Source organism: Haplochromis burtoni, unplaced genomic scaffold (genome assembly GCF_018398535.1).
Source record: "Haplochromis burtoni strain Fernald_Lab_line unplaced genomic scaffold, NCSU_Asbu1 Contig_89, whole genome shotgun sequence".
Lineage (NCBI taxonomy): Eukaryota > Metazoa > Chordata > Actinopteri > Cichliformes > Cichlidae > Haplochromis > Haplochromis burtoni.
This window is the reverse complement of record NW_024582450.1, coordinates 261,315-289,270: the sequence shown is the minus strand read 5'-3', so window position 1 is coordinate 289,270 and position 27,956 is coordinate 261,315. Positions and strand designations below refer to the sequence as shown.

The window sequence follows — 27,956 nt, the reverse complement described above, 5'->3', positions numbered from 1 at the left end:
GAAATGACCCGTTTTTATCTTAAAATGTGGCTGTGATAAAGAGTTATCCCTTATGATGAAAGAACAGCCAATGATGGGGAGAATTGTTGTTTTTTTGATTGGTTGTCACAGATTTTGAGATATGGATACAAAACTTAGATAAAAGAAACCACTTGATGCAAAAGAAAATTATGAACCCAACACTGACATGTTACCTCTTACACTCATGTGACAACTGTAGCAGTTTACAAAAAGAGATGACTGGTGCTTTTCAGTGTAGCTGGAAGAAGTACAAAAAAAACAAAGTCCAGGAAATCTTGCTAAATATTCTGAGTAAGTACAAACGCAGAAAACACCTGAGACACCGTGGGCTCTCTCCGGTTTCTAGAGCTTCCTGCCACAGTCCAAAGACATTAGCCTACCACAGCGGTGCAGGCCTCGCCCTACGACAGCGGGTATAGGCTCCAGCACACCTGCAACCCTGATAAGGATAAGCGGAAGAAAATGGATGGATGGTACTGTTTACATTTCCTCTGCTATGTGATAGTCACTTTGATAACTAATTAACCCGGGGGGGGGGTTGCCTTATAAAGAACTATTAAAGCAACATTAAGAAAAAAAATGATCGACGATCTAGAGATTAAAGTCGTAATTCTATTCTGAGAAAAACGGTCGAAATGAGCATTCTGAGTTTGTGGAATCGTACCTCAGAGTCAGTTTTAGCAAAAAGGACAGGAAAGTCTTTCTCTTTCAGCCCATAAACACAGTGTGGTAATGGTGCAGAACGCTCTAACTGGCCAGAGAAAAACACACAAATGTGGAAGTGGATTTGCACAAAAGGAAATAGCCTGTATCTGACAGGTTTCGACTTTTTTTTTCGAAATAAGTTTTAGACTTTATTCTCAAAATGATCAGCAATATGTTTTCTTAATGTGCCCCTAATACTACGTCGCAGTTAGCTGTGTGTAGTTGGCATTGCGCGATAAAGCTTAGACCACGATCAGAGGCAAGTGCGTCTATAGTGCACAACGCAAAACAAAAAAAAGCCCAGTTCTCCCCAACGTTTTGTGCGATTTTGCGAACTCCTTTTTCCCACTGACTCGTTTTTTCCCCCCTTGATGATTTCCGGTAATAATTCTGACGTATGACTTGGTCACGCCCGGATAGAGCAGGAGAGAAGAAGACTCCGAGTGCACTTGCAGACCTACGGATTCAAAGCTCTTTCTCGACTGGTGGGCACAACCGGGGGAACATACTGACTACAGTTCAGCCTCGAGTGAGTTACCTGCTGAATGGTGAATAGTGGCTTTAAGTTGATGTTTAAGTTAATACAAATATTCTAATTCGACCGCTCAGAGTATTTATCTTCTACTCCGATTTCGATGTAACTTAAATAGCGTTTTCTTGTGTCCTAAAGTTTATAGCATACACCGATTAGTGACTCATTGCATTTGCACTATAATTTCCCTAAGACATTATATTAGACACTATAGCATTCTTTTTATTTATTTATTTTTTCATGGGACATTATGTAGCTCACTTATGAATTACAAGAAACATATCATGGCAGTAACAGGAAGTCTGCATTCACTGTATGACACATGCAGGGGTTTTTTTTTTTTGTTAGCTTGTACTGTAGAGATGTTGCCTCCAAACTTAAACAGGATATTGAGTAGAGTCAGGGTTGAAGTGAGATTTGGCATGTGTGGGAACTGTGTGATCAGTTGTACTGGCTCAGCTTGGCGAAAAGAACTCACAGTTTCTACTTAAGTAACGAAAGTCGGTACTTTTGCCACCCTTTCGTATAACCCCTTTATAAATTCTGTTGACTATAGCCTATGTACTGATAGAGGCAACGATATTAGACATTTAAAAAATAATAATTTAAAAAACAGAATGCAAACACGCAGAAACTGTGATTTTTTTTAATTTTTTTTTTTAAACAAAACTTGAACTGTGCATAGGAAATCATCTAGTTGAAGAAACTGTTTTTGTTATTCTTATAAACATTTGGTGGGTTTTTTTTATGGGTTTTTTTGCATTTGCACCACTAAGTGTAAATCTAATATGTTTATGATAGATTTTTCATTTCAAAGCACTAGTCTAGGGTCCTTACCTACCTTACACACAAAACCATTAGGTAATTCCTCCGTAATCTGCAGGTTTGAGCAGATCGTTTTTGATGGCATGGCTCAAGCAGAAAGAAAACAATGTATACATGCTTTATTTTTCTAATGTACTATTGTATACTGAAAATATAAAATAGTATATTAGTATATGATATTGTAAGTTTAAAACTCCACAATAACACAACAAAGGTTCAGTATAACTGGCCTTCCTGGAAACTCACCAGGTTGTAAAAGAAAATAAAGAGACTCTGTGTCATGGGGTGTTTTTTCTTTTTTCCATGCCATTACCAGCAGTATGTAATCCAAAGATTTCTCATATGCACACTTTCATAATGTTGCTTGCTCTGCAAAACTATGAAACCTGCTCAGCAATGCAGACTGGAAGGAAAAGATAAAGAAATGAGGAGTGGCTCACAGTACAGTACTGAGAAGATGGCACTTTTGGCATCTGTTATTTAGGGTGTATATTTCTTTCACAATCTGGAGGCCTATATGACAATAAGAAATTTAATTTTGTCATTGCCTTCAATAGTACATATTTGCTCTTTTTAAAAATACACATTTTAGTAGATTTGTTAATGATATTATCTTCTTTGAAAACAAAGGAGGGTTTCCCTTCAGTTTTTTGTTCATAAAGCAATTAAAAAACAAAGTGTGAACATTAAAAAAAGATTTATTTGCTTTTCACCTTTTAGGCTCCGTACTTGCTTCCCTTCTTGATTGGCAGCAGTTATAGAAGACAATACTTGCAGTTACAGTAATACCTTGGTTTATGAGTATGATTCGTTCCTTAATGCTGCTTGCAAACCATAAATACTCATATGTCAAAGCAAATTTTCAAAAAAGAAATATTGGAAACTTGGATGGATGGTTCCAAGCTCCAAAAATATTCATGTAAAAATCACTTTTAAACATATTTTCTGTATAAATCATTGACCCAAATACATATTTCTGCAATAAATGCATAATGATTAACACAAAATGCATATAATAAAAATAAAAACGCACTTTACCTTTGAGAAAAGTCACTGCTGACCTGAGGGAAATGAGATGATGAGGTCAATGTAAAGAATACGCTTAACAGATGCTAGCTTTTCATGAGCTCATGCGGCATGACACTCAGGTTGGCTCAGCTGTTACTGGAAAACATACGTATACAGCCATAAGTTTGCTCGTATTAAGATTATGGCTCATAAACCAAGTAAAATTTTATTCAAGTTTTTTGCTCGTCTTGCAGATTACTCGTATGTCAAGTTACTCTGAATCCGAGGTTACACTGTAATGTGTAACTGGGCTCTTAAACCATATAATGCTCCAAATTTAAGGAATAAAGTATGTCAGTAAGAATTAAGCCATTTTTATTCTCAATGCCTGCCCCTGCCAGATGGTGGTGTGTGCTAAAAATGATGCTGCAATTTGTGGTGTGTGCTGTCATTTTGATAGTGATTTTTGCAACCTGGAGCATTGTGCAATGGGTTGATGACACGAGTATATGATTGCATCACTTATTACCATTTTAATCATATTCTAGTACAGAAGCCCTGAGCTATATAGATATACAGAGGGAGATATTGCAATCTTTTTTTTTTTTTTTTTTTTTTTTTTTTTTAAGTAACTTTCTGGAATAACTTTGCAACAAAAAAAAACACTTGCCAAAGTCTTATCTTCTGGTTTTGACTGCTTCTCTTCCTATATCAGTAGGAAGAGAATACCAATAGTGGTATTGTCTGAGTGGCAACACCTAACACTCAGTAGACTACTGCAGTGGCTACCTGCACCTTAACAGCGGGCATAATCAGAAATGACTGTGTAATGATGTTGCCAGAGCATGCAAAGCGACCAATGTGGAGGTTATAGCAACTCTTTCTGTGTATCATTGTCCAGGGCTTGGTGAGCGATATCTTTAATGGGAACTCTGCCCTTGTTAAGTTTATGTATTACATCTGTGGATGTCCTGCTATGGCTGTTTAAATTTTCTGCCATGATAAAGGTTTATATATATATATATATATATATATATATATTAGGATTATCAATCCCTCCATCCATCCATTCGCTTCCGCTTATCCTTTTCAGGGTCGCGGGGGGCGCTGGAGCCTATCCCAGCTGTCATAGGGCGAGAGGCAGGGTACACCCTGGACAGGTCGCCAGTCTGTCGCAGGGAGACAACCATTCACACTCACATTCACACCTAGTGGCAATTTGGATTATCCAATTAACCTATCCCCACAAGTTGCATGTCTTTGGACGGTGGGAGGAAGCCGGAGTACCCGGAGAGAACCCACGCAAACATGGGGAGAACATGCAAACTCCACACAGAAAGACCCCGGCCTGATGGTGGAATTGAACTCAGGACCGTCTTGCTGTGCGGCAACAGTGCTAACCACCGTGCCACCGTGCTGCCCTATTAGGATTATATATAACTTTATACCTGTGGTAATCATGGCAAAGTTTCTGAAGGCTGATGGCTTCTTGATCCGCTCAGATTCTAGTTACTGGTTCTCACAGCGGTAAGGTAAAACATTAACCTGCCATGACCATCCCACTTAAGATCCAACTCCACAGGGCTGAGGGAGAGGAAACATTGTTGCAATGGCAGATGAGTTTACATCAACTGAGTTGGCCATTTTTGCACCCATCCCAGACCAGTCTTAATGGCAGCTAGACCCCAATGGTCAGTCAGGCCAAGCTATGCTACAACTCATTATCAAGTGCTGCATAAACTTTGAGTCTGACTTGTCTGTAATCTGTGGGCTCGACCAGGATTTCTGTTGCTGAGCTTAGCAGGCTGGAATCCTCCCAAAAGTGGTGCATTGACAGAGTTAGTGATCATCTTTGTTGTAATAGGGACAAAAGACCTTAAATGACTACTTTCTTGGGATAAAGGAGGATTTACGTTGACAAAGTGGTCAGTTCTGCTGCCTGACAAAATTAAAGAAAGAGCTTTGCAAAACAAAATTTGGATGGGATGAAGTAATACTAGAAAGCAGGTTGAAACAGTGGAAAGGTTAGCTGAATGATTTACAGATGGACCATCTTTAAATGTGGCTGTGATAAAGTGTTATCATCCCTTATGATGAAAGAACAACCAATTCTAGCAAGTGGGTAATTTTCTCTCTGTAGGGACCTCTACTGGTGGAAAACCAGGTAACCAACCAGTAGAATTAATTCTAATGAAAGCAGTTACGTAACTTTCATTATCACTACAACTATAGCTGTCAGTTCACATATATTATCCTCAACATAGCTCTGCAATTTTGAATGCTTTTAAACCATCACCAAGATTTTGGTGTTATGTTACAATGTGTTGCATGAAGCTTGATAACACAAGTAGAAGTTTTATTCCTCATGTTGGCGTTTAAGTTGCTAGTGCTGGGTTGAACTCTCGGTCACCCTCAGAGTTGCTTTCATTCTCATGGTAGACTCAACAGGGAAACATTTCTCAGTGAATCTGGTGCATGTGATATTATGACTGGACATGATAGTAAATAAGTAAAACTTTATTTGTATAGTACAATTTAAGATATAAAATCAGTGCTTCACAACAGCCAACAGTTAATTTAAAAAATAATTTAAAAAAACCCAAGAGAAATTAATAGAAAGCAGATTTAAAGCATGACAGAGTTGCTGCTGCAGTTGTGTGGAACCTGGTGTGGTTTTCTGTTGCTGTTAGCTCCTCTGTTTCAAGGTGTGATGTGTTGTGTGTTCACGTTGAAATGAGAAACTTTCAAAAATACAGATTTACAAATAATGTTGCTACAGTAAAAGCTTTAATTTTTTAACTCTTTCCTTCACCTGAATTGTTTCCATTAGGAATTTAAGGTGAACTTGTTCAACAAATACAGATACAGTCACACAAGCAGATATTAAAATAACATAATTTTACTGAACTGATAAGAAAATGAGCTGTAGGTAGCGCAAAATCCTGATATGAGGAAAGGAACAGAAAGGACCTACAGCCCACCAAAAAAAAAAAAAAAAAAAAAAAGATGCGGAAGGGGGAGTGACGGTTGTATAGAAGCACAGGGCTGACTCTGGGCGCAGGTCCAAGAATTAGGAAATGGGGAAAGTCACACTGCCAAGGAGGAAATACAAGGAGAACAAACAAGGTGAGGAATGATTTTGAGAACAGGCAACGACGAAAGTCGAGTAAAAAAAGAACAAAAAACATGCGGATAGTATTTGAGGAGCAAGATTTAAGAAGCTCATAAACATTTACAGTATTACTACTATTTCATTTAGATTGTTACTTTCTTTAGATATTTATGTTCACTTTTTTCTTTTTAATTGGGTTCTTTTTCTTTCTAATAAAGGCGTATAGGGCAAACCGTTTTATTCGATTTTTCCCGAATGATTTCCGCTAGTATTCTGACGTATGACAATGACTTGGTCACGCCCAGACAGCAAAATCAAGTAGAAAAATAGCAGCAGAGGAGAAGGCTCCGAGTGCACTTGCAGACGCACGGATTCTATTTCTCAACTGGTGTGGACAAACGGGGAACATACTGGCCACACTTCAGCCTCGAGTGAGTTACCTGCGGAATGGTAGTGGCTTTAAGCTGATGTTTGAATTAATACAAATATTCTAATTCGACCACTAATAGTGTTTATTGTCTATTCGAGGAGACTAAATAGCGCTTCTTGTGTCCTAGCGTTTGTACCATACACACATTAGTGACTTCGTTGTATTTTATGGCGTTATTTTTGTGCCACTATGCTGAGCTCACATAAAGAAATTTTGAGCGCACGTAAAAAGTGTTGTTGTGCAGGTGCAAGTGTTGTATTTTGAGAAAAGCTGCATCTGAGGGAACAAAATTCATTGTTGCGTGCAAAAAATGTATTTCCGTGTTTGCTATTATCCATACACACAGACAATAGTGATGGGATTTCCGGGTCTTTTTAGAGAACCGGCTATTTCGGGTCGACTCACTAAAAAGACCCGGCTCTTTTGGCTCCGAACCGCCTCTTCAGGTTGTTTTGTTGCCTTAATTAATTTATTATTAACAATAATATAAAATTATGCACAAAAGAAACTACTAATGTAAAAAAAAGTGGTTTTATTTATATATAAATATATGTGGTGGCCCCTAGAGACAAAATATGTACAAACTCCAAAAAGCACGGACAAACTCCAAAACACATTTCTAGCTTTAACTGAACTTCCAAAACAGAGCTACCTAGATCACTTAAATTACACAATTAAAAGCATATGTGTATTGTTTGTGTATTTATACACAAGCACTCATATATATTTAAATAATTTAAACAAATGTTCATTTACCTGTTACTACCACACACCAAATCCGGTCGTTGGTACTTGCTGGCTTGTGTAGCCACTAGGTAACAAAAGCTCAACACTGCGCCTAGCATCCTGGAGCACTTCTGTTGTGTTTTGTACGTGTTTTGAGTTTTTATGTGCTTCTGAGTTTTTACGGTTTTTGGAGTTTGTACGTGCTTCAGAGTTCGTACGTGATTTGAAGTTTGTATGTGCTTTGTCTGTAGGGGCCACCGTAAATATACTTTTATTTATTCACTCCACATAAAATGTAATAAATAAATCATATAATACAAAAACCAACTATTCACATTTCAACTTTTAACTATTTAAATTTTCAGCTTTTTCCTTTTAAACAAATTTAAAGTGAAACAACACAAAACACTGCAAACCACAACACAATTAAATATAAATTAAAATATGAAAACAAAAAGAAGATGCATATTCTCTGTCATATGGGCCTGCATGAATAAACTTTCTGAATCCTTTATCATCCGCAACTGAAAATAGTTGTGGATGATTACTATACCTTTCTAATGTGACGTTGTTCACGTCAAAGATCCGGCTCTAAGAGCTTTGTTCGCTATTATCACCACACACACACACACAATAGCAGCCCCTCTCGCTCAGTTTTTGCATTTGCGCTCGCTCGCAATGTGTTGCTCGCTCTCAACATTTCTGCCCGTGCGCGCTCAACTCTTTCTGTACACCGTTATATTTGTGCCACAAAACCAGCCAATCACAGACTTGGATGCAAAAAAATCTGATTGGCTGTTTTGGTCTCCAATCAGCTCGAAATGACGAAATGCAATATCCCAGAATCCATTTCGTCCAAAACTCAAACGAGGCAGTGGCGGAGGAACACAGAGGGCGGAGTTTGAAATATTACTCTTTCTGGGTCACAAAATAAACTTTTAAGATATTTTCATGCAAGAATGGTGCTGTGTAAACTTCAAATACCTGCTCGATTTATCAAGGCATGACATATTTGCATAACTGCTGTATCACCTTCGTGTTTCCAAACCATATCATTAGCAGCAGCTTTTACAGCTGTGGCTCCAGCAAACATCAGCTGATACTAGAAATTAATTTTAAATAAATTCTAACAACAGCAGTCAAGAACTTCAATATTTGCATAGTATTTTTACTGACATGTAGAGCACATATGTTTTGGGCAAAAACATTTTTGAATATTAAAATACGAACATTTTTAACATACAATTGGCAAATTAGCCAATGCCAATGCAAAACCAATGCCTGTTAAAAAAAGAAGATAATCTTCTCACAAACTGGTGTTTGATTTTGAAACAGGAAAAAAGTGGGGAAACAACTGAAAAGACTAACATTTGAATAAAACCTGAAAGCAAGTAAATACTTTATATGCTGCCTTATGGTAAACTTTGGTAATATTGATGTATAAAGAACAACACTGGCTGATGATGAAATACAGTCAGCTGGCATGGTGACACTGCCAGTATTAACCTGCAGGGCTGGACTGGGACAAAAAATTGGGCATTTTCACTACAGACCGGCCCACCAGGTATTAAAGCCATAAAGCCTTTGAATGAAAACAAATGCTGTTGTGACAGTGATGTACACTGTCTTTTTGGTATATGTATGATTTCTATACATTTTACGTCAGATAAAAACTTTGTTCGCAAGATTCAGATAATTATTTAATAAAAGCTAAATATTTGAATTGAGAATAAAAAAGAAAAGTATTTCTTTGTGCCCCCCTCTCCCTGTTAATGCCCTACCTGGCCCCCTGGCAACACTTTGCTAGACCCGCCCCTGCACAGTTACCAGCTGTCAGCTACTTAGAAAAGGATCCTGGTGTTATTTGTCTCTCAGAAACAGTTCATAACTTCCCTTCAACTCATTCATGTCACCTAAAAGGTAAACCTGTTTCTATATCAGTGGTTAGAAATACCATTATTACTTTAGGATTGGTTTAACACAAAGTCAGGGCTGACCCGGGACCATGGCTGTGAGTCACAGTGCGCAGCCAGTGGCGTGTCCAGCGGGGTGGCCTGGGGGGGCACAGGCCACCCCCCCAACCAGACTGGCCACCCCAGGTGCCACCCTGAAGCTAAAACAATAAAATTGTAAGGACATCTCCTGGTTTCATCTTCACGTTTCCCTCTCACCACATATCCAAACTGACATCATGACCAGCAGCTTTACAGCTGTGGCTCCAGCAAACATCAGCTGATACTAGAAATTAATATTAAATAAATTCTAACAACAGCTGATCAAGCTTAAACGTGCTGCTGTTGTTTAGCGCGACATCCGCTGGTTTCCTCTTTCTGGCGCAAAGTGGGCGATAAACAAACAAGAGAGACGATCAGCTGATCATTGATCAGTTTCATGATTGAAGTAGCAACAGGAAGAGGGAGGGTAAAGACAGAATAACTCCAGCTTTGTGTCTTTTTCCATTCTAGCTAAAGTACGGGACAAACTGCGTCTCTTCTCAGCTCAATACGAAACGCGTAATATTTTCTCTGAATGAGGGACCATTCCATTTTTTAAGGAGCTGTTGGCAACTCTACTAACTAACCTTATGAATAAAATAAAGTTCACTATCAGTAACATCATAGCAACCGAACAGCTGTATAGAAACTCGTCATGCTAGCTCACGCAGTATGAGGTATTGTAACTGACTGTAAAAAGTCAGCACAACGAAAATAAACTGCACCTAAACTTGGTTTATATCTGACCCAGATAGACTGCAGGTCATAACTTCTTACCTGAAGTTCAGTTCACCTGACACTCGGACCGGCGGCCGCCTCGGGTCTCTCCTCCTGCCTCACCTTCCCTCATCCACCTGTTGCCTCTGTGGAAGCTCCGCCATAGCCACCACCAAACAACTGAGTTATTTTTACACATCGGCCAGCATCTGGCCAATCCACCACCTCTTCATTGTTCATGCCGTTACAAAAAAAAAAAATAAGGCAAAAATATCCACAGCAAGCCTTAGGGGTTTTTTTGCTAAGTCCACACACAAATCTTTTTTACACACACAAATCTTTTTACCACCAATTTTACACACACAAATCTTTTTTACACACACAAATCTTTTTTAACAAATCTTACACACACAAATCTTTTTTACACACTACAAATCTTTTTTACACACACACAAATCTTTTTTAACACACACAAATCTTTTTTACACACACAAATCTTTTTTACACACACACAAATCTTTTTTACACACACACAAATTCTTTTTACACACACAAATCTTTTTTACACACAGCACCATTCTCGCATGAAAATATCTTAAAAGTTAATTTTGTTACCCAGAAAGAGTAATATTTCAAACTCCACCACTCTGTGTTCCTCCGCCACTGCCTCTTTGAGTTTTGGACGAAATGAATTCTGGGATATTGCATTTCGTCATTTCGAGCTGATTGGAGACCAGAACAGCCAATCAGATTTTTTGACATCCAAGTCTATGATTGGCTGGTTTTGTGGCATAAATATAACGGTGTACAGAAAGAGTTGAGCGCGCACAGGCAGAAATGTTAAGAATGCGAGCAACACATTGCGAGCGAACGCAAATGCAAAAACTGAGTGAGAGGGGCTGCTATTGTGTGTGTGTATGGATAATAGCAAACACTGAAATACATTTTTTGCACGCAGCAATTAATTTTGTTCAATCAGTTTTTGTTCGCTCAAAATAAATTTCTCCTCAAAATACAACTTGCACCTGCAAACTTGTTTTACCTGCGCTCAATTTTTTTTTTTTTATGTGTGCTCAGAATAGTGGCACAAAAATAATGCCATACTCTCCCTCCCTTGTCTTTCCTGCTTGGCTTCTCATGTCTTTTGGGTTTTTTTTTTTTTTTTATGATTTTATGGCTGGCCGACATGATAGACAATGGCAGGGCTGTGAGTACTCAGACTGATTTTGAGATCAGTTCTTCAGCAACAACAGTTCAACAACAATGGATTAAATACAGTTCTGTGTGAAGTTGAAGCAATTGTAATTGATCAACCCATAACAAAGCTGTCTGATGATCCAAAAGACCTAGAGTCATTTACTCCAAATCACATCCTCCTGATACGTGAATACTTGCCTTTGTTACACAAGAGACAAAAAGACAACCAAAAGAGGAAAAATCTAAAACCAGGGTATATAGTTATTTTAATGGGTTCTTCTGTCCCCCGAGATTCTTGGCCCCTTAGACGTGTTCGTGAAACCATTCATGATAAAAATGGACTTTAAAGACAAAGACCAACATTCTTGAAATCCCTGTAACTAAACTTTGTCTTTTACATTAGACTGTAGTTTAAAAGTGTATTTAAGTGCTTTTATTTTATTTTTTGTGTGTGTGTCTAAAATGGAAGTACTTTATTTTTAATTTGGCTCCTTATTTGCTTTATAATTAGAATTGTCATGTCTGACAGCCATTGCACTTAGGGCCTGGTGTGTAGGAGCCATTTTTGTGTTTTGCTTATTACCTTATGTGTGCCTCTAGGTGTCACTTTTTTGTATTTGTAAATGATTGTATGGAAGGTAGAACATTTAATTAGGGTCAGGTGTTGCTGGTTGGAAGGACCAAACAGTTTGTGACTGCGGTGATTTATGCTGGATGATGTTGGATCTTACGATCAACTGTGAAATATCAAATGCAATCAATGGTGATTGCTTAGACTGCTTAAACTGACAAGGTAAATACAGCTGGAGTTATTGACTGGACTTTCTTGTCAAGTTCACCAGTCATACACCTCAGTGGCTTCAAGCATAGGCTTAGCTTGTACACCTGTTATATGGTTGACTGTATATATATTTGACTATCACATTAAGGGGTTTTGGGGTGAAAAAGTTAATGTTCATCCTCAATCTTCGTTCTGCAAATCTGTAGCTAGCCATTCTATGCCAGCTAGCCCAACTTCATAAACCATACAAACACTGGTGTTGTTTAATTGAGTGTTTTTAGAAATCCGTCAGTCAGAAGGATGATCTGATATCGTAGTGTTGGTGTTGTTCCCAGACCATCATGAAAATGTTGTTCCAGGTTCAACATTGCAAGTGACCAATCACATTGTTGTGATGTTATTCTTTTGTGCGCCAAGCCATTTGTGCATTTATGAAATTCCAATGTTGCAAGGACAATATCAGTTCTGCTTACCATTTATTAAAGGGTCAGGGTCAGGGTCCGTTGATCGGCGGACAGAGGCGGTTTCTCACAGCTTAAGTACAGTTTTTTGTTTTACGGCGGTTTTTCCCAAAGTCGCAAAAGTATGACGTCACAACATTGATTGGTCACTTGCAATGTTGATCCTGGAACAACATTTAGTATGATGATCTGGGAACAACACCAACACGACGATATCAGATCGTGCCAGTCGGATCATGGCATTTCATCTTTAGATGGAAACTGGCAAACTAACTTCCTGCTAACTTCAAACTCTCTTTCATGCATGCCTGGATGTTAATGTTACTGTAACAGCTGGGAGTCAGCCACACTGATCATTTTATTGAAGATGAAATCATTTGGGCCACTTTTAACTCAGTGATACCACAGTGTTTGTTTTTGGCTATCGGAATCAAAGAAGAGTGGACCCAGGAATGGCTAATGATGTTGTTTTTATGCTTGCTGTGCAACCTGTGTCATGGGTGTCGCTCGCTGATTTTGATATCACATCATGAGGCATTCGTCACAATATTTGCGGCCGATTGTGTGGCTCTCGATTTCTCGTAACGTGGTGGGTTGTGTCACAGCTGGGTTGAAGACACAAATGTTTGAGTGTGTTCGTTTTTAATGATATTCCAGTACAGAAACTCGGATACAGTTATACAGAGGACAATGTTGCAGCTGTTTAAAAATTGGAGACTTAGTTTTTCCAAAGTGTTTTTAACAATTTGCTTCTGGTTTTGATTTCTTCTCTTCCTACATCAGTACATTTGTGGCCAGTACCTATCATTCAGAAGAATACTGCAGCAGGTTACCACACCTTAATAGTGGCATTAATATAAGTGACTGCATGCTGATGTTGTGGCAGTAAGCAGAGTGACCAATGCGGAGGGTATGTTGGTGCCCGTAAGAGGCAAATTTAAAAAAAATGTTAAAATATAATACATCACAAGCCCACGTGGGGGTTTTGAAACAAATTTAACACTGCCAGCTTTGCACAGATCCACAGATGTAAGCTACATTCATGTCTGTGTTTTTCCTCCATATTCCCGTGGGCAGCTCATCACCTCTCTACCAGAAAATGTATACTACCAGTCAAAAGTTTGGACAAACCTTCTCATTAATGGATTTTCTTTATTTTTACTATTTTCGACATGAAAAGTATAAAGCAAGATTTATGGAATTATGCAGCATAGGAAAAATTCCATCCATCCATTCGCTTATCCTTTTCAGGATCGCGGGGGGTGCTGGAGCCTATCCCAGCTGTCATAGGGCGAAAGGCGGGGTACACCCTGGACAGGTCGCCAGTCTGTCGCAGGGCTAACACATAGGGACAGACAACCATTCACACTCACATTCACTCGCACATTCACACCTAGTGACAATTTGGATTAATCAATTAACCTATCCCCACAAGTTGCATGTCTTTGGACGGTGGGAGGAAGCCGGAGTACCCGGAGAGAACCCACGCAAACATGGGGAGAACATGCAAACTCCACACAGAAAGACCCCGGCCTGATGATGGAATTGAACTTAGGACCTTCTTGCTGTGCGGCAACAGTGCTAACCACCGTGCCACCGTGCTGCCCATAAGAAAAATTGATAACTTTAAATATCTCTTATACAGTCCCGTTCAAAAGATTAAAACGTCTTGAAAAATGGCCATCCCCAAAGGTTCTCAACTGGATTTAGATCAGGGGAACACGTGGGATGGTTCAGAGGAGTGATGTAATTCTCCTGGAAGTAGTCCCTTGTTCTGCGGGCATTGTGTACTGTAGCGTTGTCCTGTTGAAAAACCCAGTTGTTACCACAAAGACGAGGGCCCTCAGTAATAACGGATCCTCTCGTCAACATCTGGACATAGCCAGCGGCCGTTTGACGCCCCTGCAACTCCCGAAGCTCCATTAGGAAGTTGCCTTGCAACTCTGCATTTCTGTCCATTTGATTTCCAACTACACACAAGAACAGTTAATGTGATTAAATGAACAGATGAGACAGTTGTTGATGACAAACAATAGTATAAAATGATTAGGAGAGGCTAAATCAGTGCACTAATATACTCAGTTTAGGTGTGCTTGATCCCCCGTCTGAGCTGTCTTAATGGTCATCATCTCATATGTTCTCCAAAGGTTGTTGGTTTTCCATTATTCCCATCAGCAATTCATCCAACTGCTCCGTGTCTTTATTTGCAGGTCTTCCACCAGTCTTAAACCTCTCTTTTCTGGCTTCTGCAACAGTCTTTTTTTACTTTTTTTTTTAATATATATTTTTTAAGATAAGATAACGCTTTATTGTCATTGCACAGTCACACCTAGTACAATAGTACAAACGAAATTGGAAATTGTCCCACGTCAGCACTATGCACACCTGAACACAACACAGTAACTTAAAGTGGGTTTTTTTTCTAATGCCAAATCACAACTAAAGTCACCTCAAGGCACTCGAGTTTTGGACAAAATTTGACTTTTCTGCCAAACATTTCTAAACAGCCACCTTTGCATTGAGACGATTTTTGTTGAGGCTTTACTGAACAGTAGATCAATCAACTGGAGGATTAGATGCATCTCAGCTCCTGTGCCAGGGCCCTATTTCAGGAAGCCGGTTTAGAAAACTCAGAGTGAAAAACGATACTCAGGGTTGAGTAACCCCGAACTGTCCAACTCGGAATATTCGGTTTCAGAAAGGCTGATAACAATTAGTTCAGTCAACGCGGAGTTGCTTTAACCCCAAGTTAAGCGCGCGCACGAGGATACATAAAGCCCTGATTAGTGGAGCACAGATTAAGCGAGTCACCATGGAGACGGAGGGAAAGAAGGCGCGGTCAATGTATTTTACAGCGCTTGAGGCCGAAATTCTGATGGCAGCATATGCCGATAACATGCAAATTCCGCGGAAAAAAGTAACACAGCCTCAGCTGCAAAAGAAAGGGAGCATGCATGGCAAAACATAGCCGACAGAGTCAATGCGTGAGTGTTAATTTAAACATTGATCTAGGGATTTCCACCCATTTAACACGTTATTTTATTATATTTTATTTTATTTTTATTTTATACATTTTATTTTGTGATGTGATGTGAGCGCAGGTGCAACCCAACAGGCCCCAAACGTTCCTGGCAGCAAGTAAAAATGAAATATAAAAATATAGTCCAAACAGGTAAGGTGTAATTGTATTATGAGCCATAGTGCTTGGTCTGTTTGTCCGATGTAAATCAATTGCAGTTAGAGGCTACATTAATTTTCTTTCTGTAAGCACTTATTGAAATTATCTGAGCACATTACAAGTACATATTTGCTTACTCTGTATGCTCAAATGTGACCCGTTATAGCCAACAGAAAAAAAGCGGAGGCCCGAAAAACAGGTGGGGGTCCTCCACCACCACCACTCACAGAGGCTGAGCAGTTGGCTTCCACATTTGTGATAATGTTGGCAGCATCACATATGATCTTCACAGTGCAGAGAACACAAATTAGCATCCATTACTATAATGAAATAATTTGTTAGTTTGAAATGCTACAGGGAACTATGTACCTGTACATTAATGCTGTGGAAAGACTTCCTGTTCACATAGTCTCCTTCATTTACTGAAGGAGCAATGATTGGAATGTGAGTGCCATCTGTACAGCCAATCACGCCTGGGAACCGTGAATAAATGTAAAATTTAAGTAGTAGTTCAAGTATCACCACATCATGAATTAAGTTTCGTTCATCCTGCTACCTGCAATTTTGTGGCATCCCTCTTTGATAAATCTTGTGGGTCTATGACCGGGGAACACCACAAACGAGTACAGGAGACGTTTCAGTGCAACTGTAACTGTTAATGGAAAATTGTATTTAGTAGTCAGTATAATCTTTTAGTGATATAAGTTTGCATATGGTAGAATACTGCATGTAGTTATTTGTATTGTTGATTGTCATTTATGCTTAGAAATATTTAACCATATATGCTTAGAGGTGTATAATCAATTGTGTAGTGATAGGACTGTGATCTTTAGCAGGCTGCAAAGGCTTGGTGTGTATTCCACACTAGAATGCACACCCACATCCTGGGAGCACGAGAGAGGTCGTACCTTCTCTTATTGTTTTATGGTAGGATTAACGTAGTTGCGTCTGTTCTAGTCTAAGTGCTCTTTGTTTAGATGAACTGCAGGACTTCCTCACCGTGTTATCTAGGATGAACCATCTAGGGTGAGGGGGAGGCTACCCTCTTCCTGACCAAGGATGTTTGACCCTTTGATCAGCAGTACACACACACACACACACACACACACACACACACACACACACACACACACACACACACACACACACACACACACACACACACACACACACACACACACGTTCAATGGAGTATAAAATAAAGACCAGGGCAGTTCCTGACCGGAGTCTCTTAGAGTGGAGGCTTCCCTTGCTAGCAAGAAGTTCTGTGTGTTTCTCTTCTCTGAGTCTTTACTGAAGAAGTGTTTTAGAACATTTTCCCTAACTGTAACATTCCTGACTGCCCGACAGACGGTAGCCTTGGAAACGTGCTCAGCGTCACCAATATTATACAGAAAGCTCCCGTTTGCAAAAAACCGAAGTGCAATACAAATAATATGTACAGAACTGAGAGCATGTCCGCGATGTGTCACATGAGCAATATTAGGCCTGAGGATGTTATTCAAATAAATTATAGATTGTGCTGAAAAACGGTAACGTTCACACAGGAAATCATCAGGAAATGATAAAATGTCCGAACGCGCTCTAATCACTCTCTCCCGGCGGAGAGCTCTGCGGAGAATTTGGGCTTCAACATCTACTGGCTCTTCAAGGAAGGAGCACGCCATGTCTGACACTTCCTACAGTCAGGTTTCCGACAAAGAGGCGGAGAAGTCAGGGTTAGTTGAAGTAAACCTGCTAGGGGGCAGGTTAGCTTCACGGAGTGTGTCGTCATAGTAACTCACTCAGAATTAATCTAAACTCGCTTTGTGAAACCGAAAACCCAGAGTTTTCGTTAACTCAGGGTATACTTACTCAGAGTTTGCTCTATCAAATCAAATCAAATCAATTCACTTTTATTGTCACATCACATGTGCAGGTACATTGGTACAGCACATGTGAGTGAAATTCTTGTGTGCGAGCTTCACAAGCAAACCGGCTTCCTGAAATAGGGCCCTGGGCCCTGTTTCAGGAAGCCGGTTTAGTGGAAAAACTGAGTAAGTATACCCTGAGTTAACGAAAACTGCTGGGTTTTTCGGTTTCACAAAGCGAGTTCAGCTGAGCCTGAGTGAGTCACTATGACGACACACCCGTGAAGCTAACCTGCCCCCTAGCAGGTTTACTACAACTAACCCTGACTGACTCCGCCCCTTTGTCGGAAACCTGACAGTAGGAAGTGTCGGACATGGCGTGCCCGTTCCGTGAAGAGCCAGTAGATCGTGAAGCCCAAATTCTCCGCAGAGCTCTCCGCCGGCGAGAGAGTGATCAGATCGCGTTTGGACATTTTATCATTTCCTGATGAGTTTCTGTGTGAACGTTACCGTTTCTCAGCACAATCTATAAGTTATTTGGATAACATCCTCAGGCCATATATTACGCATGTGACACATCGCGGACATGCTCTCATCATTACATATTATTTGTATTGCACTTCGGTTTTTTGCAAACGGGAGCTTTCTGTATAATATTGGTGACGCTGAGCACTGTTTCCAAGGCTATCCGTCTGTCGGGCAGTCAGGAATGTTACAGTTGCACTGAAACGTCTCCTGTACTCGTTTGTGGTGTTCCCCGGTCATAGACCCACAAGATTTATCAAAGAGGGATGCCACAAAATTGCAGGTACAGGATGAACAAAACTTAATTCATGATGTGGTGATACTTGAACTACTACTTAAATTTTACATTTATTTTCAGGGTTCCCAGGCGTGATTGGCTGTACAGATGGCACTCACATTCCAATCATTGCTCCTTCAGTAAATGAAGGAGACTATGTGAACAGGAAGTCTTTCCACAGCATTAATGTACAGGTACATAGTTCCCTGTAGCATTTCAAACTAACAAATTATTTCATTATAGTAATGGATGCTAATTTGTGTTCTCTGCACTGTGAAGATCATATATGATGCTGCCAACATTATCACAAATGTGGAAGCCAAGTGGCCAGGCTCTGTCCATGACTCACAAATATTCCGTGAATGTACACTGAGCACAAAATTTGGACATGGTGAGTTGAGAATACTTTAAAATATATAAAGACCAATTGCTTCAGGGACATTTGAACTGAAGTGTATCCTTCTGTCTTAGGAGAGTTCACTGGCTACTTGCTTGGTGATAGGGGGTATCCATGTTTACCCTATTTGCTTACCCCTTACCCTGACCCTGAACCGGGCCCACAGCAGCGAAATAATCTGGCTAATTGCAGGACAAGAGCCAGAATTGAAATGACTATCGGAATGCTTAAGGCCCGGTTCCAGTGCCTGCAAAGACTCAGGGTCACCCCAGAAAGGGCATGTGACATTATTGTGGCATGTGTGATTCTTCACAACATTGCCACAATTAGAGGAGAACACTGTCCTTCTGAACCAAACATCAGCAGTGATCCAAACCATGAACATCCTGACCCTCCCACGGACATACAAGATGGAAGCGCAGTCAGAGACACCATATGTCACAATCATTTCTTTTGACCCATCACCTCAACATGTTGAAAGAAGAATAAACAGATTTTTGTTCAACTGGCTTTATTGGTCGCCTGTGTTTCCTGTACACAAAGTATTAAAAGATGTAAACCTCATAAAGTGTCTCTGTTGCTTCCTCCTCTGTAACAGCTGTCAATGTTTCTTCATTATTTTCCTGTAGTAAAGAAATAAACAACATTGCTGTTCTACTGTAAACTCATATAATCTGTGGAGTATTACTCACAACTGCATGTTGGTCTGGCTCAACAGGAGGCTGCACCAGATGCAGTACACCACCACCATCAACTGATAGAATATGAGGTTTATACAGGTCACTTATAACTTACAAGGGACCAAATGGCAATTAACAAACATACCTATCACCTTACACTTCATTGTCATTATGCTCTCAAAGACAACCAAGACTGAGGGAAGGCAAAATCAGTAGGAAAATAACTTCACTACAAAATAATCCATTATGGTAAAGAGTTTATCAAATGAATGAGTAGCACTGCAAAGGTGACTGTGAAGAAAGGATGTATGCACATCATGTATTATTTTGAATTTACCCCCTATGTAGGCACTTGTGTCTTGCGGGGTTATTGACTCAGAGGATGTCCCCGCAGAGATGCCTTCAGCCACAGGGCGCCCACTGTTTTGGCTGAGGGCCAACTGCTCAGCCTCTGTGAGTGGTGGTGGTGGAGGACCCCCACCTGTTTTTCGGGCCTCCGCTTTTTTTCTGTTGGCTATAACGGGTCACATTTGAGCATACAGAGTAAGCAAATATGTACTTGTAATGTGCTCAGATAATTTCAATAAGTGCTTACAGAAAGAAAATTAATGTAGCCTCTAACTGCAATTGATTTACATCGGACAAACAGACCAAGCACTATGGCTCATAATACAATTACACCTCACCTGTTTGGACTATATTTTTATATTTCATTTTTACTTGCTGCCAGGCACGTTTGGGGCCTGTTGGGTTGCACCTGCGCTCACATCACATCACAAAATAAAATGTATAAAATAACAAATAAAATAACATATAATAAAATAACGTGTTAAATGGGTGGAAATCCCTAGATCAATGTTTAAATTAACACTCACGCATTGACTCTGTCGGCTATGTTTTGCCATGCATGCTCCCTTTCTTTTGCAGCTGTGGCTGTGTTACTTTTTTCCGCGGATTTGCATGTTATCGGCATATGCTGCCATCAGAATTTCGGCCTCAAGCGCTGTAAAATACATTTTCCCTCCGTCTCCATGGTGACTCGCTTAATCTGTGCTTCGCTTATCAGGGCTTTATGTATCCTCGTCCGCGCGCTTCACTTGGGGTTAAAGCAACTCCGCGTTGACTGAACTAATTGTTATCAGCCTTTCTGAAACCGAATATTCCGAGTTGGACAGTTCGGGGTTACTCAACCCTGAGTATCGTTTTTCACTCTGAGTTTTCTAAACCGGCTTCCTGAAATAGGGCCCAGGTCTTTGCTGGATTCTTTTGTTTGTTTGTTTGTTTGTTTTTCAATAGATACTGTTCATCTGCTGTAGATAGTTTTTTTTTGTTTTGTTTTGTTTTTAAGGCCTGCCAGTTCTTCTTTTGCCCTCCACTTGTCCAGTTTCCTCATATTGTTAAGGATGCACTGCACAGCATGCTGACATATGACAAGGTTTTGGTTAATATTTCTTCAGGAATGACCTTGTTGGTGTAGATTCAGCTGAATCAGGCTGCATGTAACAAGGTGCTTTAACATAAAATTTATGATTGGTTGTTTGCTAAGTTGTCTGTGTAGACACAACACTGGCTCATTCTTGATTTAAATGCCTTTTCACGTTTAAATGATTGACAGGTCAGTGTTAAGGGATTTAACAAACAATCCAAGAAAATATCCCACTGAAAATGTTTAGGGTTTCCTTTTTGAAAGCCTGGTGAATTATTGCTCATGAACAAAACAAAAAATAAGAAAAAGAAAATACAAGACAGGAAAGTATAAAGAAATGAGGAGTGGCTCACAGCACTGCATACGGACGGAAAGATCTTTTGGCATCCGTGGGTTTGGGTATATATTTGTTTTAATATATGGAATACCCATATGACAGTAAGAGATACAATTTCTCATTACCTTCAATAGTATATTGCTTTTTTTCTAAAATATGGAAGTCTTATAAAGCTTGTGTGATTTACTAGTGATGATATCCTCTTTGCAACAAAGGAAGGTTCTCCTTCAGTTTCAATTAGGAAGAAAGCAATTAAACAAAACAAGCAGATGCAAATTTTACAAAAGATTTTATTTGCTCTTCACCTTTCAGGCTACACAGAGTAGGCTTCTTTTCTTGGTAGCAGCTGTTCAAGGGAAAACTTGCAGTTATTGCATAACAATGTTCTTTAACCATTTAGTATTCCAGATTTAGCATTGGAGATTATGTATTGGAATTTCAGGAGCAGGACCACACCTCCAAACACGCTTCTTCCAGCTGTCATCTAAATAGGTTCCCCCAGTTCTGCAAGCCGATCATTCTCGTTTTCGTGCCCCACCCTCCCTCCTTCTTCACTTCTATATAGTACCTGGGAGCCATCACCAGTCCCCTTTGAGGCCTTCCACAAACTGCAGCTCAATTCATGTCAAAGCATTCACTTTTACCTACTAAAATGCTGTCAAACTTAAAGTGAGGATGTTGGCCCAGCTAGTGAAATAAAGTATGTCAATAAGAATTAGGTTTCCTCTTTGTGTGTGGCATTGTCCATGGTGTAGTGAGTGATATCTATAATGGGAACTCTTAAGTGTATCTATTACATCTGTGGATGTCCAGCTATGACTATCCAAAATTTCCATAGATAGTGTCCTTCATTAATATCTACCAAGGCAGATTAAGGCTAGATCTCACCCCAGTTATCCTATCTCTTAATTGTCTTTATCAGCTTATCACAGTAGTCCCTGAAGGACAGCACACTCTTTTCTATACTTCAAAGGGTCCAAGCAAAAGCCACTGGCCAGAGAACATCATTAGGTCTAACCTTTGTAATAAATTGATATTTTTAATTGTTGTTCCTTGTTTGTGTAATCTGAGACTACGCAGCAAGAAGACACTGGGTTGAAGTAATGTGAACATTTGGTAGTTCTAGATTTTTTTTTTTTTTTTAAGATTTAAAGCTTCTAAACCACCTTTATTTCCCTGCAATTTTTTCTGCAGTTTTGGAGGTTTTTCATCAGAGTTCAAATTTTGCTAGTTTTGAAACTAACCACAATTCTGTGTTCTGGTACAGGTTGGGAACTGGTTTCACCTCCACTGGCTGGATGGAGCTGTTAAAACATTTTAAAAAGAAGTTGGTTCTCGTCTTCATCACTGCACTCTTCCTCTTTTTGGTCTTCACTATGAAAACGCCCAGCACATACAACTCAATCCCAAAACCATCTGGGCCGCCAAGTGCTTGCTCCATGAGGATATCCGAGCAGACCATCACGCCACTTAACAATACCAAGCACTTACTGGTGTCAGCTTACATGGACCAAAGAGTGAAGGATTTTGATATACGCATCATTGGCATATTTAGGAGAGACTCCATCCAACCCCTTCACTGCTTTTTCTGCTGTACTGGTTATTTGAGTAAAACCACTCCAGCAACAATTTTACAGCATCCAGATAACTTTGGTTTTCCCTTTGTCACTACGGATGTCATGTGTCAGATTCCTCAGAACTGCAATGCGACACATGTCACTCTCTTGACTACACCAGACAAAGAGAGTCAGTCTACTGATCAATGGCTCCCAATAAGAAACAAAGACACAATTGGACAGAAGGAAGAAAACATGCAGTTTGACTTCACAGTCTGCATCTCTAACCTCTTTGGTGACTACAACAATGTGCTTCAGTTTGCACAGACTCTGGAGATGTACAAGTGAGTACTGCAACACCACCACAAGCTACAAAGTCAAAAATGTGCAACAGCAGCTGGTCCTGACACAGAATGAAACCTAACAAGCTCTGCAAAGGCTCCTCTTCAATGCAGTGTCTGGATTGTATCACATTGCACAGTTGTGTCTGTTACTCCTGTTGCTTCTGGAGTAACAGACACAACTGTTGGACAGTGTCTTGCTCGGTTTAAAATTCTACAGGAGCTGTACGTCTTTTCAGACACTGTAGGAAAATGGATTTTTAGCCCTGTAAACTGTGGATTTCCAGCTGTTCAGAACCAGTTAGGAATAGACAGTGTCCCTCCTACTTGAGAAACACCACAGACTACTCTTAATGATTATAATATTATTTTTTGTCTGTGTATTTTATCAGTCACATAGCTGCAAGCTATTGTGACAGGTACAGGCTAATACAGTATAAATAGTATAACACAGTATAAATATTATACTAAGGATAGAAAAATGACCAACTGTTTGCTATATAAACCACAATTGTTTTTAGTAATCTGTTTTGTTTGCTGACAACGATGAACTAATTTGCCTTATTTTGTCCCAGGTTGCTGGGTGTGAACAGAGTGGTGATCTATAACACCAGCTGTGGTCCAGAGCTCAATCGCCTGTTGCAGAGTTACAGCGACGAGGGCTTTGTGGAAATGGTTCCTTGGCCCATTGACAAGCATCTGAATCCATCTCGTGGCTGGCTTCACTCAGAGCATGGAGGGGATTTGCATTACTATGGCCAACTGACCACACTTAATGAGTGCATTTACAGATCAATGGAGCGTTCTCGCTATGTCCTGTTGAATGACATTGATGAGATTATAATGCCATACCAGCACGATGACCTGATGTCTTTGATGAACACGCTCCGAAATCAGCATCCAAATGTAGGCTGTTCTTGTAATAAATTTGAAAATACAGTTCATCAAAAATTCAGTATCCCATACAATAAGAAGTTGTATTTGACTTGTTTTTATCTAATTTGAAGGCAGGGGTATTCCTTATTGAGAATCATATTTTCCCAAAGAAACACTTTGAGCCAAGCGGACGGTTTCACCTGCCTCAGTGGAACGGGGTGCCAGGAATTAATATTCTGGAGCACATCTACAGGGAGGACCCCGCCAGAAACATATACCATCCACACAAGATGATAGTTCGGCCAGGGTAAGCTGAATTTGTCAGACGGAAGATTTACTCTATTTAGGATACAGTTCTTTGGTTTACTTAATTATACATTTGACTGCAAGTTAAAAAAAAAATAAGTACCTTAGTTATTGAACTTGATAAACCATGATATGAGATATGAGAAACATCAAAACTGGTTGGAATGACAGTTTGCTCCAAGTACAATAAACCTTAAGTCCCAGGTACAAAACACATTTAACAAAAGTTCTTATTTTGTTCCTATCTAATTTGATTAACACTTAAACTTTCAGATTTGAAATGTGTCATATTGCTCATACAGAACTAACACAAAATGTAAACATGAACCCAGGAAACAGAAACCTTGAGGGAAGGCTCCCTACGGGTTTCCTAAAGGTCACAGTTTAGAGAATGTCCAAACAACCTGAGGGTTATTTTTGCCAATTTTTCAGAGATCATCCCTTAAGGTATTGCCAGAAAACCCAGGGAACATTCACTAAGGGTCCCCCAAGACTGATTTGTGAAACTTTCAAAGAACCTTCAGGGCACTCCTAAAGAGCAGGATCTTCAGTAATCGGTGTACCCTTAACTCCTAGCAGTTAACTGTCTTGTGTTTTGTGTCACAGAATGGTGGAGGGGACTTCAGTCCATGAAGTGATCAAGAATTTTGGAGAACGCTACAAGGTTCCACTAGATGTTTGTCGGATCATTCATGTCCGTGTGGCTCTACAGGGATCATTAACCCTGGAGCAACTTAATGTGGATAAACGACTGTGGGACTTTCAGGAAAAACTCATTCCCAACGTGGACAAGGTGTTGAAGAGGGTGGGGATGTTGAACTTGACATAGAACTAATGGATAAGATGTACAGGCACTACGATGGACACTTGTTAAACACAGTGAATCAGATCGTGAATGAGCATCTTTGAATCAGGGGCATTTGTGAATTCATTGTGTCATTGTTTTCTGAATAGTTTGCTTATTTTGCACCAAGTGCCAGTAAAATCCCTACACTTACCTGAATATGGCTTAATTGCCTACCTTGAATAACTACAAGCGTTTTGAAGAACACATTGTGTGATATGAGTGTGACCATTTAAATAGTCCTTAATATAAAACTGTTGACTTGAAGAACTGCAAATATTTTAACTGTCCTACCTATGCCACCTGAAAAGAGTAGAAACATTTACTAAATCCACAATATAACGTCCCATAGAATTTGCCCAGTTGTCAGGTTGGAAGAATCAGAGATGGGGAAAGCATTTTTATCTGGGGTGGCTGTAGCTCAGGAGGTAGAGCAGGTCACCTATTAATTGTAAGGTTGGTGGTTTGATCCCTATCGAGTCACCACAATATGCCAAGTATTCTTTGGCAAGACAATAACGCCAAGTGTCTCTGTAATGTGTTAGATAAAAAGATCTTAGGGAATAAAGTTTAAATACTATTTTGAGAGTAAAGTCAACATGTAAATACAAGGTCTTGAAAGACGAGGCCCTTCCTCCTAAGGTCTAAGGATAATGTTGGTAATATAAAATTCTTATATATTTTATCATTTGTTGTGACCTTGACCCAGTTTTCCCCAAAATGAAAGGCTCATGCTGTTATTGGTATGAACCATCACAGTTTGAAAATGATATCTTAGACCCGTACTCGCATTCCAGCCTTTACATTCATTACATAATTTACATTCAATAACTAGAGACGGTTGTGTGAGAAAAGTAAATAAGCATTTTGTGAAATACTCAGAACAGCCAGATTGGCACCAACAACCATGACACGTTCACTAAAAACACCTTTGTTCACCATTCAAATACTGTTTTGACTTCAGGGAGTTGTCTTGACCATGGTCGTGTCCAAATTCATGGGCTGCATCCTCCTGAGGCCGCATTTGTAGACAGCGATGCGCCGAAGGCTGTCCAAATTCGTAGACTCCTCCGAATGTAGCCGACAAATACGTCCTCCTTTTCCCCGAATTTGAAGGATGGGTCGGGTGTGTCCTTCGTGGCCTACCATATCCCAGAATTCATAGCGCGGCCCAGCCAAACTCCAGTTTCCAAAAATGGCGGCCGCTACTAAGTTTTAAAATTACTCATACTAATCTTTCTGGGTCACAAAATAACCTTTTAACATATTTTCAGGCGAGAAAGTAGTTGTGTAAACATCAAATATCTGCTTGGTTTATCAAGATATCGCATATTTGCAAAAGTGCTTCGACGTTTTCGGAGGCGTCTGCTACCCACCAGCTCGATAGCTAGCCGGGAGCTCGAGGGTTACTGATGCGGCTGAGAACGGCACAACTCCCGGCACATTATTTTCAGATCATCGCGGACTTTCGCTGCTCGGGTTAAACGTAATATATGTCACTTAGACAACCTAAAAATGTTATTGTTGGGCTTTTTTCAGTGTTTTGTTTGTTCGTGAGTAAATCGGTTTGGCTGAGATTAAAGTTATTAGATTAGATTAGATTAGATAAAATTAATCCCCGGGTGGGTTCCTCCTTGGTTTTTACACAGCTGACTAAACGTCAAACAGAAAACTGATTAAACAGAAGTATGAGACAGTCGAGAATTTACGCCAGTGTCCCGTTATATTTTAGATAGCAAGGAGCAGACGGCTGAGTTTATTAAACTCCACCGGGACAGCGGTGACGCTAATCAGAAGGCTAGACCGTCCAATTTCACGGCCGTTTACTTCCGGCCTACCCGACCTTCTGAGGACCCGGCCCACGTAGACCGCGAAGGCCGGGTCCTCAGGAGGATGCAGCCCATGAATTTGGACACGACCCATGTCCATGTGCCTAAATGCAATGAGTTGCTGCTATTGCGTATTTTTAAAAATGATTTATATATCTATTTTTTTTTTTAATCAAACAAACTGTGATCATTCATTTTGCTGTAACCAGCAAAATAAAATCTTTGTTTTTCTTTTTTCTCTTTGTCTTTGTGAGCAAATCAGGTGCATTGTAAAAGGTTAATTTTCTAGCATAAGGGAAGAATGGATGAATTGATAAATGAATGAATGGTTGGATGAATGAATGTATTCCTCTGGTTGTACAAGTCTCCTCTGTAACTACTGCAAATGATTATTTGAGGTTTGGAGGTATTTAAGCTAAATGATTACTTTTGTTTTCCACCAGTAATATTTAATGTTTAAGTGTGTATAACAAAGACAAAAGATAATTGCGATTCATTCTTTTCGAAAGCCATCGGTGTGGCATAGCATGCCATTTTCTTTGTATTCAGAGGACAGTTTAAAAAATGTATGTGGAGGTTTGGTTTTTGAGGGGTTTAACAGCTTTTTTTAACAGTTGTGGGTGGATGACATAAAAAAAAAAAAATAATTTACCTGTATTCACATTTCATGTCTTTTTATATTTCTACTCACCAACATTTAAAAAAGATGTTCTAGTATTAGCTCCAGGCCTTGAGAGCCGGTGTCCTGCAGGTTTTAGATGTGTCCTTGATCCAACACAGCTGATTCAAATGGCTAAATGACCTCCTCAACATGTCTTGTAGTTCTCCAGAGGCCTGGTAACGAACTGATCATGTGATTCAGGTGTGTTGACCCAGGGTGAGATCTAAAACCTGCAGGACACCGGCCCTTGAGGCCTGGAGTTCCCCACCCCTGATCTGATAGGTTCAATGTTTTTGAGAAAGTAAGGAGATTAATAGAAATCCGATCCCTCGTATCTTCTTCCAGCAACGGCTCAAGGCTACTT

The 27,956-nt window shown here is 39.8% G+C and overlaps 1 protein-coding gene across 4 annotated transcripts; it reads left to right on the top strand.

Annotated features, from left to right (window-relative positions):
- The first annotated feature begins 889 nt into the window (after nt 1–889).
- LOC102304658 lies at nt 890–26,204 on the top strand. 4 transcript variants are annotated; one of them, XM_042222594.1, is made up of 5 exons: nt 890–1,274; nt 22,447–23,079; nt 23,652–23,982; nt 24,084–24,259; nt 24,865–26,204. In XM_042222594.1, the coding sequence occupies exons 2-5, from the start codon at nt 22,478–22,480 to the stop codon at nt 25,085–25,087; spliced, it is 1,332 nt and encodes a 443-aa protein (XP_042078528.1). In that variant the 5' UTR covers nt 890–1,274; nt 22,447–22,477; the 3' UTR covers nt 25,088–26,204. The 4 variants fall into 4 exon arrangements, with proteins under 4 accessions (XP_042078528.1, XP_042078526.1, XP_042078529.1 ...); XM_042222592.1 differs by having other exon boundaries at nt 892–1,255; XM_042222595.1 differs by lacking the exon at nt 890–1,274 and adding an exon at nt 4,423–6,217.
- Nucleotides 26,205–27,956: the final 1,752 nt, after the last annotated feature.

What these genes read in the sequence shown, in the direction of transcription:
- LOC102304658 (XM_042222594.1), top strand. Translation starts at nt 22,478, where the DNA reads ATGGAGCTGTTAAAACATTTTAAAAAGAAGTTGGTTCTCGTCTTCATC. An exon ending in TCCGAAATCAGCATCCAAAT is followed by an intron (nt 23,983 to 24,083) that starts GTAGGCTGTTCT and finishes TCTAATTTGAAG; the next exon opens with GCAGGGGTATTCCTTATTGA. An exon ending in AAGATGATAGTTCGGCCAGG is followed by an intron (nt 24,260 to 24,864) that starts GTAAGCTGAATT and finishes TTTGTGTCACAG; the next exon opens with AATGGTGGAGGGGACTTCAG.